At 40.2% G+C, this 16,741-nt stretch overlaps 2 protein-coding genes across 4 annotated transcripts in view; one reads left to right on the forward strand and one right to left on the reverse strand.

Moving 5' to 3' along the window:
• The window catches only part of mapk8ip2 (mitogen-activated protein kinase 8 interacting protein 2), a 135,398-nt gene that overhangs the window by 35,955 nt on the left and 82,702 nt on the right, over nucleotides 1–16,741 (forward strand). The gene's annotated exons all lie outside the window — the stretch shown is intronic.
• Nucleotides 10,152–15,616, reverse strand: LOC110496614 (gastricsin). The gene is made up of 9 exons (XM_021572613.2): nucleotides 15,523–15,616; nucleotides 15,195–15,336; nucleotides 14,771–14,888; nucleotides 14,413–14,531; nucleotides 14,042–14,241; nucleotides 11,675–11,791; nucleotides 11,384–11,531; nucleotides 11,124–11,222; nucleotides 10,152–10,906 (listed from the first exon to the last, which is right to left on the reverse strand). Exons 1-9 carry the CDS (start codon nucleotides 15,576–15,578, stop codon nucleotides 10,754–10,756), a joined length of 1,152 nt encoding a protein of 383 aa, XP_021428288.2. The 5' UTR covers nucleotides 15,579–15,616; the 3' UTR covers nucleotides 10,152–10,753.

Raw genomic sequence — 16,741 nt, forward strand, 5'->3', positions numbered from 1 at the left:
GGAAGGGGGATTAATGTCCTGTATTATATCGTATAATCTGGAGATTGTGCCCTTCAGATACGGGTTAAGATCTAAGCACCTCTCGACTGGACACTTAGTGGGCTAGAGTGGAAATTAAAGGAAATGTTTTTTGGCAAAGCTGCGAGTTTGCAGGTATCTAATAAAGTGGCTATTGGGACTATTATGGTCAACCCTCAGAGAATCGAATGAGACAAATGTGTTAACAAATAGGTCACAAAAAAAACACCAGACCGTTGCTATGCCAGAACTGTAATGCTGTGTCAATCTGTGACGCTGGGAAGAGATGATTAGATGTTAATGGAGAGAAACCGCTTGCTTGTTTAAGGCTAAAGTGACTTCGGAATTGGGACCAGATTTTAAGGGAGTTCTTAACAATGGGTTTCAAAACATGGGTGCCAAGGTTCATGGGCATTGGGAAGCACAGGAGCGAGACAGGAGAAGTTGGAAGTCTGGACTGTAACTCCATGTTGGGCCATCCTGGTTTTCAAATGTAGAAACCCAATAAACACATTTCGATATATTTGCTGACCGATAGAAGTGTAAAAAATTAGGAAGGCCCAGCCTGCCTGTGGGTTTAGGTCTATCTAGATATACATTTCTCATTCGTGTCCAGTTGTTTGAACATTGACTTGGGCAGAAAAATGGGAATAATTTGGAAAAGTACAAAAACCTAGGTAGTATAGTCTTCTTAACAGAATTATTGCGACCTGTTAATGAAATGGGAAGAGACCTTATGAAATCCTGCTTAGAGTGCTCCAGGAGTGTTTTGAAGTTATGTTTAAACAGAGCCTTAAATGAGCGTGTGACCATTATCTGCAAATAAGACCTGATGCTCCACCTTAAATGGGAAATTGGCATACCCAATTCCTTCTGCTAACTGATTAATGGGAGGAACACGCTTTTTGCTATGTTTAACTTATAACTAGAGAATGTCTCAAATTCTTGAAGCATGTCAAAGAGATAGGATATGGACTCCACATGGTTACAGATGTATACAAGAAGGTTGTCTGCATATAAGGACACCTTGTGAGTTACGTTGCCCCTTAATAGTCTCTTAATCCTCTCCTCTGCCAGCAGGGCGATAGCAAGAGGCTCAATAGCCATATCAAATGGGAAAGGGGATAAACAGAAACCCTGCCAGGCCCCAGTGTGGAGAGGGAAGTACAGTTGAAGTCGGAAGTTTACATACACCTCAGCCAAATACATTTAAACTCAGTGTTTCACCATTGACAAAAAAAATCCCTGTCTTAGTTAGGATCACCACTTTATTGTAGATTGTGAAATGTCAGAATAATAGTAGAGAGAATGATGTATTTCAGCTTTTATTTCTTTCATCACGTTCCCAGTGTGTCAGAAGTTTATATACACTCAATTAGTATTTGGTAGCATTGCCTTTAAATTGTTTAACTTGGGTCAAATGTTTCAGGTAGGCTTCCACAAGCTTCCCACAATAAGTTGGGTGAATTTTGGCCCATTCTTCCTGACAGAGCTGGTGTAAATGAGTCAGGTTTGTAGGCCTCCTTGTTTGCACAGGATTGTTCAGTTCTGCCCACACATTTTCTATAGGATTGAGGTCAGGGCTTTGTGATGGCCACTCCAATACCTTGATATTGTTGTCCTTAAGTCATTTTGCCACAACTTTGGAAGTATGCTTGGGGTCATTGTTCATTTGGAAGACCCATTTGCGACCAAGCTCTAACTTCCTGACTGATGTCTTGAGATGTTGCTTTAATATATCCACATAATTTTCCATCCTCGTGATGCCATCTATTTTGTGTAGTCCCTCAGTCCCTCCTGCAGCAAAGCACCCCCACAACATGATGCTGACACCCCCGTGCTTCACGGTTGGGATGGTGTTCTTCAGCTTGCAAGCCTCCCCCTTTTTCCACCAAACATAACAATGGTCATTATGGCCAAACAGTTATATTTTTTGTTTCATCAGACCAGAGGACATTTCTCCAAAAAGTACGATCTTTGTCCCCATGTGCAGTTGCAAACCGTAGTCTGGCTTTTTTTTATGGCAGTTTTGGAGAAACGGCTTACTGTGGATATAGATACTTTTGTAACTGTTTCCTCCAGCATCTTCACAGGGTCCTTTGCTTTTGTTCTGGGATTGATTTGCACTTTTCGCAACAAAGTACGTTCATCTATAGGAGACAGAACGTGTCTCCTTCCTGAGTGGTATGACTGCTGCGTGGTCCCATTGTCACGCCCTGACCTTAGAGATCCTTTTTATTCTCTATTTTGGTTAGGTCAGGGTGTGACTCGTGTGGGCAATCTAGTTTTTCTATTTCTTTGTTTGGCCTGGTATGGTTCCCAATCAGAGGCAGCTGTCTATCATTGTCTCTGATTGGGGATCATACTTAGGCAGCCTTTTTCCCACCTTAGTTTGTGGGATCTTGATTTTGTATAGTTGCTGTGTAGCCTGCAGAACTTTACGTTCATTTTGTATTTGGTTGTTTTTCGGTGTTCGTTTTAATAAAAGTAAGATGTTCGCCTACCACGCTGCACCTTGGTCTCCTCATTCAAACGACGAGCATAACAGCCATGGTGTTTATACTTGCGTACTATTGTTTGTACAGATGATCGTGGTACCTTTGGGAATTTGGAAATTGCTCCCAAGGACGAACCAGACTTGTGGAGGTCTACAATAATTTTTCTGATGTCTTGGCTGATTTCTTTAGATTTTCCATTGATGTCAAGCAAAGAGGCACTGAGTTTGAAGGTAGGCCTTGAAATACATCCACAGGTACACATCCAATTGACTAAAATTATGTCAATTAGCCCGTCAGAAGTTTCTAAAGCCATGACATAATTTTCTGGAATTTTCCAAGCTGCTTAAAGGCATATTCAACTTAGTGTATGTAAACGTCTGACCCAATGCAATTGTGATACAGTGAATTAGAAGTGAAATAATCTGTCTGTTAACAATTTTTGGAAAAATTACTTGTGTTATGCACAAAGTAGATTTCCTAACCGAGTTGCCAAAACACAAGGAATTTGTGGAGTGGTTGAAAAATTAGTTTTAATGACTCCAACCTAAGTGTATGTAAACTTCCGACTTCAACTGTATTTGGACTGCAATCTGAGGTGCAGTTAACTCTAATGAATTTGTCCTCTGCAGCTGAGGTAACTCTGGGTCTTCCTTTCCTGTGGCGGTCCTCATGAGAACCAGTTTCATCAAATCAAGTTTGATAATTTTATTGATCACATACAGTTGGTTAGCAGATGTTAATGCGAGTGTAGCGAAATGCTTGTGCTTCTTATTCTGACAGTGCAGTTATATCTAACAAATAATCTAACATTTCCACAACAACTACCTAATACACACAAATCTAAAGGGATGGAATAAGAATATGTACATATGGGGGCGCTGGTGAGCAGCAACATGGGAAGATGCGTTTTCTCGGTGCTCCTATTATCCAGGGCGAACAATTTACAATTAATACTTGACCAACACCTCCCCACATGTTGATTTTGTAACATTTAATTTGGAATCGAACCCAATTTACTAATCTATCTTTTTTTCCCAGAAAAAGTTGGCCTTTTAATCATAAAATGTTGAGACAACAACGGCCGCGGGCCACAAAAGAACAGGCCTCTGCTGAAGTCTCAGGCTCACCTGACACGGACTCTGATCCCCCGACCTAGCCATGGTAATGGCGGCTATCATTAAATCTGAACAGACTGTGCTGGCTAAGGTGTCATTGTCCACTGACCTACTCACCAATTAGCTATTCTCTTGGGCCAAAATTCACCCAACTTATTGTGGGAAGCTTGTGGAAGGCTACCTGACACGTTTGACCCAAGTTAAACATTTTAAAGGCAATGCCAATCAAATACTAATTGAGTGTATGTAAAATTCTGACCCAATGGGAATGTGATGAAAGAAATAAAAGCTGAATTAAATAATTCTCTCTACTATTATTCTGACAGTTCACATTCTTAAAATAAAATGGTGATCCTAACTGACCTAAGACAGGGAATCTTTACTGGGATTAAATGTCAGGAATTGTGAAAAACTGAGTTAAAATGTATTTGGCTAAGGTGTATGTAAACTTCCGACTTCAACTGTAAATCCTTCACAGAGTAACAGACACATCTCAACATCAACTGTTAAGAGGAGACTGTGTGAATCAGGCCTTCATGGTCAAATTGCTGCAAAGAAACCACTACTGAAGGACACCAATAAGAAGACGAGACATGCTTGGGCCTAGAAACATGAGCAATGGACATTAGACCGTTTGAAATGTGTCCTTTGGTGTGATAAGTCCAAATTTTGGTTCCAAACTCCGTGTCTTTGTGAGACGCAGAGTAGGTGAACGGATGATCTCCGCATGTGTGGTTCCCACCGTAAAGCGTGGAGGAGGAGGTGTGATGGTGTGGGGGTGCTTTGCTGGTGACACTCTCAGTGATTTATTTTCAATTCAAGGCACACTTAACCAGCATGGCTTCAACAGCATTCTGCAGTGATATGCCATCCCATCTGGTTTGCGCTTAGTGGGACTATCATTTATTTTTCTACAGGACAATGACCCAAAAAACACCTCCAGGCGGTGTAAGGGCTATTTGAGCAAGGAGAGTGATGGAGTCTTGCATCAATCACCCACAATCACCCGACCTCAACCCAATTGAGATGGTTTGGGATGAGTTGGACCACAGAGTAAAGGGAAAGCAGCCAACATGTTCTCAGCATATGTGGGAACTCCTTCAAGACTTTTGGAAAAGCATTCCTCATGGAGCTGGTTGAGAGAATGCCAAGAGTGTACAAAGCTGTCATCAAGGCAAAGGGTGGAGAACGTAAATTCTAAAATATATTTTTGTTATGATTCCATATTTGTTTTTTCATAGTTTTGATGTCTTCACTATTATTCTAAGTTGTAGAAAATAGTAAAAATAAAGCAACGAGTAGGTGTGTCCAAACTGGTACTGTATATGTCTACCTTGTTGGCTTGGGTTTGATTCCTGCCCACACCCCTCTGGCACAAGTAACTCAATCCCCACAATTGACTTTGTTTTGTTACACATTTCAAATATGGACAGTCTAGGATATTGTACCCCTGATCTTGATAAGAAATGACCATACCAGTCACTTTTTGATACCATAAATAGGAAACAAATAATATAATAACAGTAGGCTACACCAACATTAGTTTACATTCATACAAAGTGTCGGGAAATTGCCACAGGAGAGGCAAGAGGCAGGAGAGGTAGACGATTTTGTTGAGCTGGGACACTTTTCTTTACTATGTACAACAACACTTTTCTTTACTATGTACAACAACACTTTTCTTTACTATGTACAACAACACTTTTCTTTACTGTGTACAACAACACTTTTCTTCACTATGTACAACAACACTTTTCTTTACTATGTACAACAACACTTTTCTTTACTATGTACAACAACACTTTTCTTCACTATGTACAACAACACTTTTCTTTACTATGTACAACAACACTTTTCTTTACTATGTACAACAACACTTTTCTTCACTATGTACAACAATACTTTTCTTCACTATGTACAACACTTTTCTTTACTATGTACAACAACACTTTTCTTTACTATGTACAACAACACTTTTCTTTACTGTGTACAACAACACTTTTCTTCACTATGTACAACAACACTTTTCTTTACTATGTACAACAACACTTTTCTTCACTATGTACAACAACACTTTTCTTTACTATGTACAACAACACTTTTCTTTACTATGTACAACAACACTTTTCTTTACTATGTACAACAACACTTTTCTTTACTATGTACAACAACACTTTTCTTTACTATGTACAACAACACTTTTCTTTACTATGTACAACAACACTTTTCTTTACTATGTACAACAACACTTTTCTTCACTATGTACAACAACACTTTTCTTTACTATGTACAACAACACTTTTCTTTACTATGTACAACAACACTTTTCTTCACTATGTACAACAACACTTTTCTTTACTATGTACAACAACACTTTTCTTTGTGTAAATTATCAGATAATTAGTTTTACATCATATTTGAACTTCTCCAGAAATAGCAGAAGATATTCCGTTGTATTCGAGCCATGTCCGTTCTCAACATAAACTCATGGATGGTGAATCTTTCTAATAAGTTTGGTTTTTAATCAAATTAAACGAAAAACAATGAATCTGTTTTTAAAACAGCAATGTTTCTTAAAAGGATTGGGTCAAAAACACGATATCATGAATCGAATGTCTTGTTTCTATGAGCATAAGGCAATGTGTACACATGTAGGACTAAGGGCTCTTCGACCTGAAGCATTGATGTTTTTCCTATCTATTGAACACAGTTTATTAAATAGTATACAGTAACCCTAAATAGGCCTAGTTAAACCAAACATGTAGCCAATGTGGCTTTTGTTATTGACTTTAACATGGAAATATTTGTCTACACACATTGCATTCACATTTCTTAAATGCACTGCATATTCGAGCCATGAACGATTGGACAATGCCAAACGTTAAACTCTATAATAACATTAGCCTACCATCACCATTTATATAAACTGTTAGTGACCTTGACATTTGAAAGGTAAACAAACCGTTCAATAGCCGAGGCTACCAAGGACAGCGATCAGAAAAATAATGTCCAATATAAAGAAAAAACATGAATGTCTGACTGTTTTGCTGCTCATTATATTTGAATAAGGTTAAAGGCTACTGATTAGGCTACTGTGTGCCTCCTCTATCAAAATCAATGCCATAACCAACTGCGTTACTGCCAAGACCAGCGACCAGTTAGTATTGAATATCATCAGTAGCACTGCTGGGAATTGGCACTTTGGCACACATTTTTAAAGACACACCTACAGTATTTCCACCCCTCCCACCTCAGCATAAGCAAGCTGATATAAGACAGGTAAGTTACTGGCGCCAGGGTTACAAAATAGCAGAGCGCTGGCTTTTACATATCGAAATTGCCCAAGAGCGTGCTTGACACAAGCGCTGCCTTAACACCAGCCAAAAATAGAGTCCACAGTGTTATTACTAATGGTATGTAGAAATACAATATGATCTGATGTTTAGTCAACATCGGTGAAATACTGTATACATACTGTATGTTTTAATTACACTTTATAGGTGACTTTCAGGCAGACGTCACACCACAATTGTACTAGAATTCTGGATCCATCAACTAAATAAACATTTGAAAAGATGTAGCAACATTTTGATGTGTGAAAGATGAGGTAGAGAGAGAAATGATAAAGAAAGAGAGAGATGAAAGAGAGAGGAGATAAAGAGTTTACACCATTTCGCCTGTCTCAATTAAAAGTAAATATATTCGCATTGGTGTGAAGTACTTAAGTAAAAGTACTTTAAAGTACTACTTAAGTAGTCTTTTTGAAGTATCTGTACTTTACTTCACTTTTTATATTTTTGTCAGCTTTTAATTTTACTACATTACCCAAGAAAATGTACTTTTTACTCTTTACATTGTCCCTGACATCCAAAAGTTCTCGTTACATTTTTAATACTTAGCAGGACACGAAAATGGTCCCATTTACACACTTATCAAGAGAACATCTGTGGTCGTCCCTACTGCCTCTGATCTGACGGACTCACTAAATGCTTCGTTTGTAAATGATGGCTGAGTGTTGGAGTGTGCCGCTGGTTATCCGTAAATACAAAAGACACAAAAATAGTTCCGTCTGATTTTCCTAATTTAAGGAATTTGAAATGATTTAGTATTTTACTTTTGCTGTAGCTCAGTTGGTAGACCATGGCGCTTGCAACGTGAAGGTTGTGGGTTCTATTCCCATGAAGGAGCTCTATGAAATAAAGTATGAAAATGAATGACCTCATTACTGTAAATTGCTGCTAAATGACTGTAATCTCATCTTTTGATACTTAAGCATATTCTAGCAAGTACATTTACTTTTGTTTCTTAAATGTATTAAAACCAAATACAATTTCAGTAAAAGTCTAAAAGTAAGGGGTGCTGATGGCAGGGAAGGCAGGAGAGCAGAACTTGGTGTATAGCTGGAGCAGTTTAATATATAAAACTAACGGCCTACCAAACAACAAACACATGGGTACAAAACCCGTAGCGCACCAGTAACACACAGCACGAGTACTTACAAATAAACAATTCCCAACAAGGACATGGGGGAAACCGAGGGAACAGAAACAACATGTAATTAGGGAATTGAAACCAGGTTTGTCAAAACAAAAAAAATGGAACATGAAAAATGGATCGGCGATGGCTAGAAGACCGGTGATGTTGACCGCTGAACACCGCCCGAACAAGGAGAGGAACCGACTTCGGTAGAAGTCGGGACAGAAGTAGTATTTTACTGGGTGACTTAGATTAACTTGAGTCATTTTCTACTTTTACTCAAGTATGACATTTGAGTACTTCAACTGTGTATTTGTTTCAAAATGGCACTGAAAGAGTGGAGAAGTCCATTGTTTTTGGCTGTGTCATTGGAAATCCCCTAGTACTACTGCATAATAAGCACTTAGTGTTAATCAGCAATACAGATATAAGGCACAATACACTGAGATATGAACACCTGTCCAAGGTCATGAATAACAATGTGCAGGGAAATACTTCTCCAGATATTTACCAAGTTGTCTTTTTTAATGTTAGGACTTCATATTTGATGACATACCAAATTCTGTCCTGCTGGTCAGGAGGTGTGTGTGTGTGTGTGTGTGTGTGTGAACTAGTCATGATTGTTGATTTAGCACTGATTTTGTTACTTGATTGAGCTTTGTTAAGGTTTGTAGTTCTGCCCTGCTTTAGACAGTTATCTAGCTTCACATTTCTAGCTTCACATATCTAGCTTCACCCCAATGTATTTTCTGACTTACCCTGCTTCACAGTGGCTCTATATACATCTGTACGAGGCCCTGTCTGGACTGTCCTGTCCTCACTAGAAAACCTGCAATGCAGCATTTCCCTCTGAGCCTCACACAGTCTCTTACTAATGGAGTAGAGAGCTGAGTAGAGAGTTGAGCCTCTGTTTGAACTAATGGACCACAGATATACAGATGCTTTATAGAAACTAAGGAAACAGGATGATGAGCTCATTTAAGTACTGTTGTGTCTATAAACTGGGGACCTGAAAAAATAGAGAATAGTGCTGAACTCCTGTCTGCTTAGAGATCAATGCAATAAATGGAGAGTGTGTGAGGTCTTGTGTGTCTGGTGAATGAGGCTTCCCCAGGGTTGGAGCAATCTGTGTGGACATGAGTCAGAGAGATGCTCCCCTTTTGAAGGGTGGAGGGGTCAGGTACATGAGGACTGGGGGTGAAATCACAAATTGGTGTGTGTGTGTCACAAACGTGTGTACGTGTGTGTCTGCTATCTCTGCTCCTGACAATCAGTTTAAGCCTGTGTGTGTGTGTGTGTGTGTGCGTGGAAACAAACAAAAACATGCACACACACACCAGCCCCTGAAATGAAATGTTGAAGCTTTCATTAAAGTCATTTTCACAGGGAGGATACTTAGGACTTAACAGATGGTGTAACATCTGCTTCCAACTTACACCCTCAAACACGTAGATCCCCCTGAACACAGCTCATTCTCCAGATCCCAACCACCTGAATTCTAATCACCTGTTCACACACCTGTATGTCATTATCACACACTATTTAGTTCACTCCTGGACTACGTTACTAGCCTTTTCCCTGCCTGTACTTTAGCCTATCGGATTTCCTGTTATCAACCTATTGCCTGATCTCCCGGACTATGTTACTAGCCTTTTCCCTGCCAGGTACTCTTGCCCTTTTGGACCCCCTGTGTATGACCTTCTGCCTGCCCCTGGACCCAGCTACCTGCCTCCTCCTGTGGTCCTTTTCTATAAACACCTGCTGCGCCCTGCGCTTGAAACCAGCTCTCTGTCTCCTCTCGTGTTCATTACAGATGGCATATTTGACTTGATATTTAGTTATTACTGCCATTATGTAATAAATATTTCTATATGTATGATGTGTAGATGGTTGGATATATTTACAGGCTCCAATTGGGTAAAGCTGCTCTTGTTGTTTTTTGTTGCAGTTTCTGGTAACAGTCAGTGGTGAATGTGAGGTGTGATGTCAGTCTTAGTCATCATGAGCTTGATGTGTCAAATACAGTGATTCAAAACAAATACGATTATTGTGCACTTCAATAGTTTATTCAGTCTACATGGAAGCTAAACAAACACCAAATACATCCAGTCTTGAGATGATATGCATTTAAGTGTCCAAAATCATATTTTCATATTTCACTGTGTTTCTGTAAGTCATTTACTTTTTCACTCAGCATCATGATGCAATCAGCAACATGGCTGAACCTGTGTTCACATCCGATGTTGTCTGGGAACTAGGAGGTTGTCGTTGCAATGCCAGAGTAGAAAGGAAACAACCTTACAGCTCAACTGAATATATTAGCAGATGTCATCTAACAAAGACCACAGCTTTAACCCAATGATGTCGATGCTTGCTTTAACCACACTGGACCAAAGCCAAACTGACCCACAGTGGTTGCCATGGGTAATATGTGTATTATAAATGAGCAGAGTGGTTGCCATGGGTAATATGTGTTCTAAAATAACCAGAGTGGTTGTTATGAGTGATTCAGAATAGTTTCCATTGGTGATTGATGTTCTAGAATGGCCAGAGGTGGAATAGATTCTGTGTGAGGTTTGGGGTGGTAGACTTATAAGAACGGTCGGTGTCTGCGTTGGTTTGCGGTCATGGTCATGTTGGTCAGGTTTAGGCTACGGTGGCAAAGCCCACTTGGTTGTTTGTGCGGTCGTAGACGGAGTAGTACTGCATGAGGAATACATCTCCCAAAATCCACAGGGGCTGTCCGTTCTGGGACGGCAGGTAGGTGGGGGTGATCCCCACGGAACAGACCTGGTTGTTCTGGATAGAGAGGAGAACATGCATGTTGAGTGCAATACACACACACACACACAGGCAGATAAACACACATGCACTACTGACACATGGCTTAGGCATGTACAAGGCTTATGGACCAGCTTGAGCCATCTAAAATGGCCTTCATTATCCTAACATCAGTCATAGATGGTAACACATGGACAGACACACACAAACACACACACACGACACACTAACTTACCTGCTGAATGTATGCAGATGGCGGCAGGGGGAAGTTGACTCCATTGATGGTGAAGGTGAGAGTAGGCAGGCTGTTGATCTGGTTACAGTTCACTGTGTACTGCATCAACAAACAATTCACAGACATGAGTGACACAAAACATCCCTGTACTGGTTTACTCTGGTCTGCACTGGTTTCCCCAACCTCTACTTTTTGGATTACACTGTTTTATGGTGTCAGTTAGTACTGGTCTGTGATGGTTTATAATGGCTTCCTGCTACCTGTCCGTACTGGTCCTGCTGGGCTCCAATGGACTGCATCAGCGTTCCCATGATCTGGCTGGGTGCAGTCAGCATGGAGGTGCCTGTATCCACGATGGCCTGGCAGCCCTGCCCACACCACCCTGTCTCCTGACCGTTGATCTGGAACCTGGAGATGTACAAGGGTTAGTGTTAGACAGACAGACATTGACAGCGGCCTTAGACATTTTTCATCCTAGCTTTTCCAGTCTCTTGGTGGTTCTGATGTCAGTGTATGGTTAAGTATGTTTGGTTGGTGTGGTTGATCCTGACCCTTGGATGCCGATCTGCCAGTATGTCTGGGAGGTGACGGGAGTCCAGAAGATCTGACCCTGATACTTGGTGTTGTCCACTCCTCCGAACGACAGCTCACTGCCCTGCTGGCCGTCGCTGCACAGGAAAAGAGTTTTAAGTCATCTAACAGTTTTACAAATAAAGTATGCGTTTGGCAGGAAGATTTTTTCCTCAAAAATATTGTGCCTTATATCAGTGATATAGTTTCTGGAGCAGGAATAATGAATATAACATTGATTATGTACATCATTAAGTAAGTACATTTTTAAAGTATATTTCCTGGTCAACTAGTAAGCGAACACATTGGCTTGCAGAAGGTTCTGTGATATCTGTGTGTATTTTATAATTAAATCCGGTAGTAGTACATTATATGTGTGGTAAGTAAGTAGTGGTAGGGGTACAGATGTCGGATCTTAACTTGTTCACTTTTTTGTCACTGCTCATTTTTCTGCAGCATCAGGAAACAGGGTCCCTGTAAAAAGAGCAATTGTCTTTCTGTCCATGCCGGGGCAGTCGATCAGGGCTTGCTATTGAAATATCAAAATCCTCTCGCTCGCTGAAACGTTAGGTCTGGGTCAAATTACTGCAACATTCAAATGTACAAACATGTATCTGAAATGCAGTCATATACATAAACAACTGTCGTTTGATATAGCGTATTAACAGAAGATCGATATTGGTCTCCACTAGGCTATGAGAAGTTTCAAGTGTGTCCTAAGTTCTAAATTGAGTTAAATCGTGGGGTGAAGTGGGTTAGGGCTTCTGCCTTCAGCGAGCACGTATAACCCTACCATTCCAGGCCATACCTTTCTGGCACAAATATCTCAAATCCCCCCCAATTTACTAGATTTATTTACACATTTTAAATATGGCCAGTCTAAGGATATTTAACCCCCAATGTTAATTATAAATGACCATATCAGACACTTTTGGAAACATGTCAGTGATATACATTAAAATTGTAACTAAGGGCTACACCAACAGGTAAATTCCCACAGTGGATACTTTATTTCAATTGTATGGAATGCTTATCAAATTGATAAATCACCTGTAGTCTGTTCAAAAAGTACTCTGTTGCTCTGATGACAATACCAACTAGAGGGTGAACATATCTTGAAACACTTTGGTCGCAAGCAGGACTAAGGTAACACTGACATGGTCCTTTAGGGAGTGGTAATAAATGAAGTGTGAAAAGCTCTACTGTTTGTTCCCTGGCTGAGATGATGAGCTGATTTGGGCCATCATCTGATTGACAGATGTAGGCCTACTGTAGAACGATAAACCTTCCTCCAGGGTGGACGCTTGTCCGTGTTTTATAGTTCGGCTATGTATTATTTGTGATTATAGTTCTAGTCCTTGGTGTGAATTGAAAGCCTGTACTGTGTGCCTTTTAATATTTCATTTCTTAAAGCTGTCAAGTTGTTCATACATTTGAGCCTATCGAAGATGATTTTGTTGATTCATTTTACTTCTTGAAAACATTTAAATAAATGCAATTAACTTGGTCTAATGTCGTCTCAGGCTGGTCACCTGATCACTCAGCATTGGATGCAAACTCATGAGGTTCGGAGTGAGCTGCTTATGGCAGATCACAATGTTCTAGCGAGCGTTAAGAATATTCTGAATACTGATGTAACATAGGCCCTTCATTTTGTTTTATTTTGTTTTAAGCCTTCCCCAAACCATAGCCCTAAACTTAACTGAATTAATTCCTGAACTGTTAACCTTTGAGTTGTTTCTGTTTTAATCATGTAACCACGCGAAATGAATGTGTCAAAAATAGACATTGATCCATGAGTCAAAGGGCAGTGGGCCGAATTTGAACCCATGCCGACTCTGACATGTATGTACCGGGGTCAGTGGCTGTAACCGCTGGATCACACAGGATTTGAGGAAAACAGTGATTAATTCTGCCTATTGCTTTCCTTCAACATATATAATAAAACAGTTAATGTAAAACAACATATTTTCCCTAATGAAAATACATCTACCCCCTAAGAATATGGCCGGTTATTATAATCCACGTCAGAATGAACACGAGACGCCGTAGCCTTCACGTAGCCTACATAAGGTAGAATGTAGGTATGGTACTGCTTTGTGTACAAACACGCTTCCAGCTGCCCACTGGAACAGTTCTAAATCATTCTTCAGATATTCAAATCCTCCTTCTGCAGGATTATTTTCCTCTTGCTGCGAAAGGGGTCCAATTAAGATCTGACATCTGTAGTGGTATATGTGTGGTAAGTAGTGGTAGTGGTATATGTGTGGTAAGTAGTGGTATATGTGTGGTAAGTAGTGGTATATGTGTGGTAGATATGTGGTATATGTAATGGTAGGAGTACTGACCTGGTCAGGTAGAATGCAAATATGTTAGCCTGTAGAAGGTTCTGAGACATCATGTTGTCCATGACGGGAGTCTCTTGTCCGGCTGAGATGGAAGGGTAGGACAGGCCAAGGATACCATCAAACTGGGCCACAACAAAATTCTGACCTGGCTCGTCAGTACTCAGACCAATCTCCTGGTTGTTGATGACAATACCTCCGACCTAAAGAGGTGACAAACAACACACTCACTCAGCATCATGGAAACACTGGTTTTATTAGAATGGAAGTACATGTACATGGCTGTATCTGTTGTGGCTTTTTATTGCATGTAGTGAAGAAAAACTGTGGTAGAAGTAGTTAAGTATTTGTAAGGTTGTTATGGTGGGACTCACGTTGACGGTGTCATATCCGAAGACTCCACTGAGACTGCCAGCTCCGTAGGGCAGGTAGAAAGTTTGCCCATTAGCTGAGTAGGTGGACGACTGCTGGGGGTTGAACTTTGTGTGGGTGTCTGCAGGAGGAAAGGACTCAAACAACTTAAAGAGGAAATATACTGTCTACAATGTATTTATCTGGTAAGTGTGTAGAAGTGATATTGGACTTAAATATCTCTGATAGTAGTAGAAGTACTGTTGTAGTAGTAAAAGTAGTAGTACAGTTAGTAACATTTAATGTTGAGGAAGTAGTAGGTCATTGATACACATAGTAGATAGTTGTAATATTGTCATGAAGCTATCCAGCTGTACTCACTGCAGGCCTGAGTGTTGCAGAGTACAGAGTCAACCCACAGGTTGGCAGAGCCAGTGTCAAACAACACCTGGAAGGACTGGGGGGGAGTACCGATGGTGATGGCTCCATAGTAGGTGGTCTGGAAAACACAACAGGGAAAGTACAGTTGACAAAAGATAGAGGTGCTGCTAATACATTCATACAACAACACATCAGATCTAGAGTGGTTGGCGTGGTTTAGACTCTACTTCATGGAGTTAGATGTTATCTTGACATGGTTGTTATCTAGTTAGACCTACAATTCACATTTTCTACATTAGCCTACATCATAGAATTTCATTCTGGAATATGAAAATAGACTAGTGTGGACATAGACAGATATAGACAGGACATTGAGTAACATTCTAGATAGACCATAAGCTTGTGTATTATAGCATGTACGTACGTCGGCGTAGTTGTTGATGTACATGGTGGCGGAGCCAGCGAACTCGTCAGGAAAGTATTTGAGAGCGGGGTCTTGGTAGGGCAGGTGTTCTCCGTTCTCCATCATTCTCTCACGGATTGACTTATGCTTCACCAGAGGGATCCTAGGGTAACAAGAACATAGATACACTCAGATATGAAGTCGAACTCTGCAAATGCAAATAGGTAGAGAGAGCGACAAGGCGTTATCATTGACTATGAGAGATGAGAAAAGAAAATTGTGTTTTAGGGAGAATTTAGGGAAAAAGAGCAACTGGATGGAGTGAAAAATAAATCAAGTGAGTACTAACCTGTGGATTCCCTCAGCGAGCACAGCACATACCAGCACAATAACCAGACACTTCATGGTCACTCCTGAAATCACAACTAGTGGTGGATACACCTTAGCTTGAGTCAGGACTGATCTTATATACTGTACCAAACACACATATGTGCACACATGAATGCAAGCGGGTGTGATATGGGTACGCGTGAGTGTGTGTTCACATCCCTTATCAGACTTAAGGAGGTGACTATCAGCTTCTTTTTCCCCTGACTCCACATTCTCTATTCAGTGTGCAGGCAAGCCCCTACTCCCCTGTACCGATAGCAGCGCTAACCAAACATTACTATTCGTTTACTGAACCTTAAGGGAGATAACCAGATTAGATAAGATACAGGGCTCTATTTTAACAAACCGAAGGTAATGGTAAATCTTTTTGCTTACGGTAGCGCTATAGGTTCAGTGCTGTCAAAGTGTTTTTGTTATTTTCAACCACAATTATGAGAAATCTCCAGACACAAACATTGGTGGTAGATTGGCCTTTACTGAAGAGCTCAGTGACTTGAAATGAAAATGAAATCCAATGTTATTGGTCACGTATACATATTTAGCAGATGTTATTGTGGGTGTAGTGAAACACGTGTTCCTAGCTCCAACAGTGGAGAAGTATCTAACATATCACAACATTACAAACTAATCTAAAAGTAAAATAATGTCATTAAGAAATATATAAATATTAGATTGATCAATGTCGGAGTAGCATTGTCTAAAATTATTATTGATTTTTTTCCCACCTTTATTTAACGAGGTAGGCCAGTTGAGAACAAGTTCTCATTTACAATTGCGACCTGGCCAAGATAAAGCAAAGCAGTGCGACACAAATAACAACACAGAGTTACACATGGAGTAAAACAAACATACAGTCAATAATACAGAAAAAAAGTCTTAACTATAAAGTACAATAGAATTGAATACAGTATATAGATGAGTAAAGCAGTATTTAAGAGTTATTTAAACGACTAGTGTTCAATTATTAAAGTGGCCTGTAATTCCAAGTATATTGTGCAGCAGCCTCTTTTTTTAAAATTGTATTTTATTTAACTAGGCAAGTCAGTTCAGGACAAATTCATATTTACAATGATGAACTGGGAACAGTGGGTTAACTGCCTTGTTCAGGGGCAAAACAACAGATGTTTACCTTGTCAGCTCGGCAATTCGATCTGGCAACCTTTCGGTTACTTGCCGAA

This window comes from Oncorhynchus mykiss, chromosome 2 (assembly GCF_013265735.2).
Source record: "Oncorhynchus mykiss isolate Arlee chromosome 2, USDA_OmykA_1.1, whole genome shotgun sequence".
NCBI lineage: Eukaryota > Metazoa > Chordata > Actinopteri > Salmoniformes > Salmonidae > Oncorhynchus > Oncorhynchus mykiss.

Excerpts from the sequence above, each read along its gene's own strand:
- LOC110496614 (XM_021572613.2), bottom strand. The coding sequence starts at position 15,578 with ATGAAGTGTCTGGTTATTGTGCTGGTATGTGCTGTGCTCGCTGAGGGA. Across the intron at positions 14,889-15,194 it reads ACATCAACAACTACGCCGAC|ACCACCTACTATGGAGCCAT; the intron begins GTACGTACATGC and ends TGTGTTTTCCAG. Across the intron at positions 10,907-11,123 it reads CATCTGCATACATTCAGCAG|AACAACCAGGTCTGTTCCGT; the intron begins GTAAGTTAGTGT and ends CTCTCTATCCAG.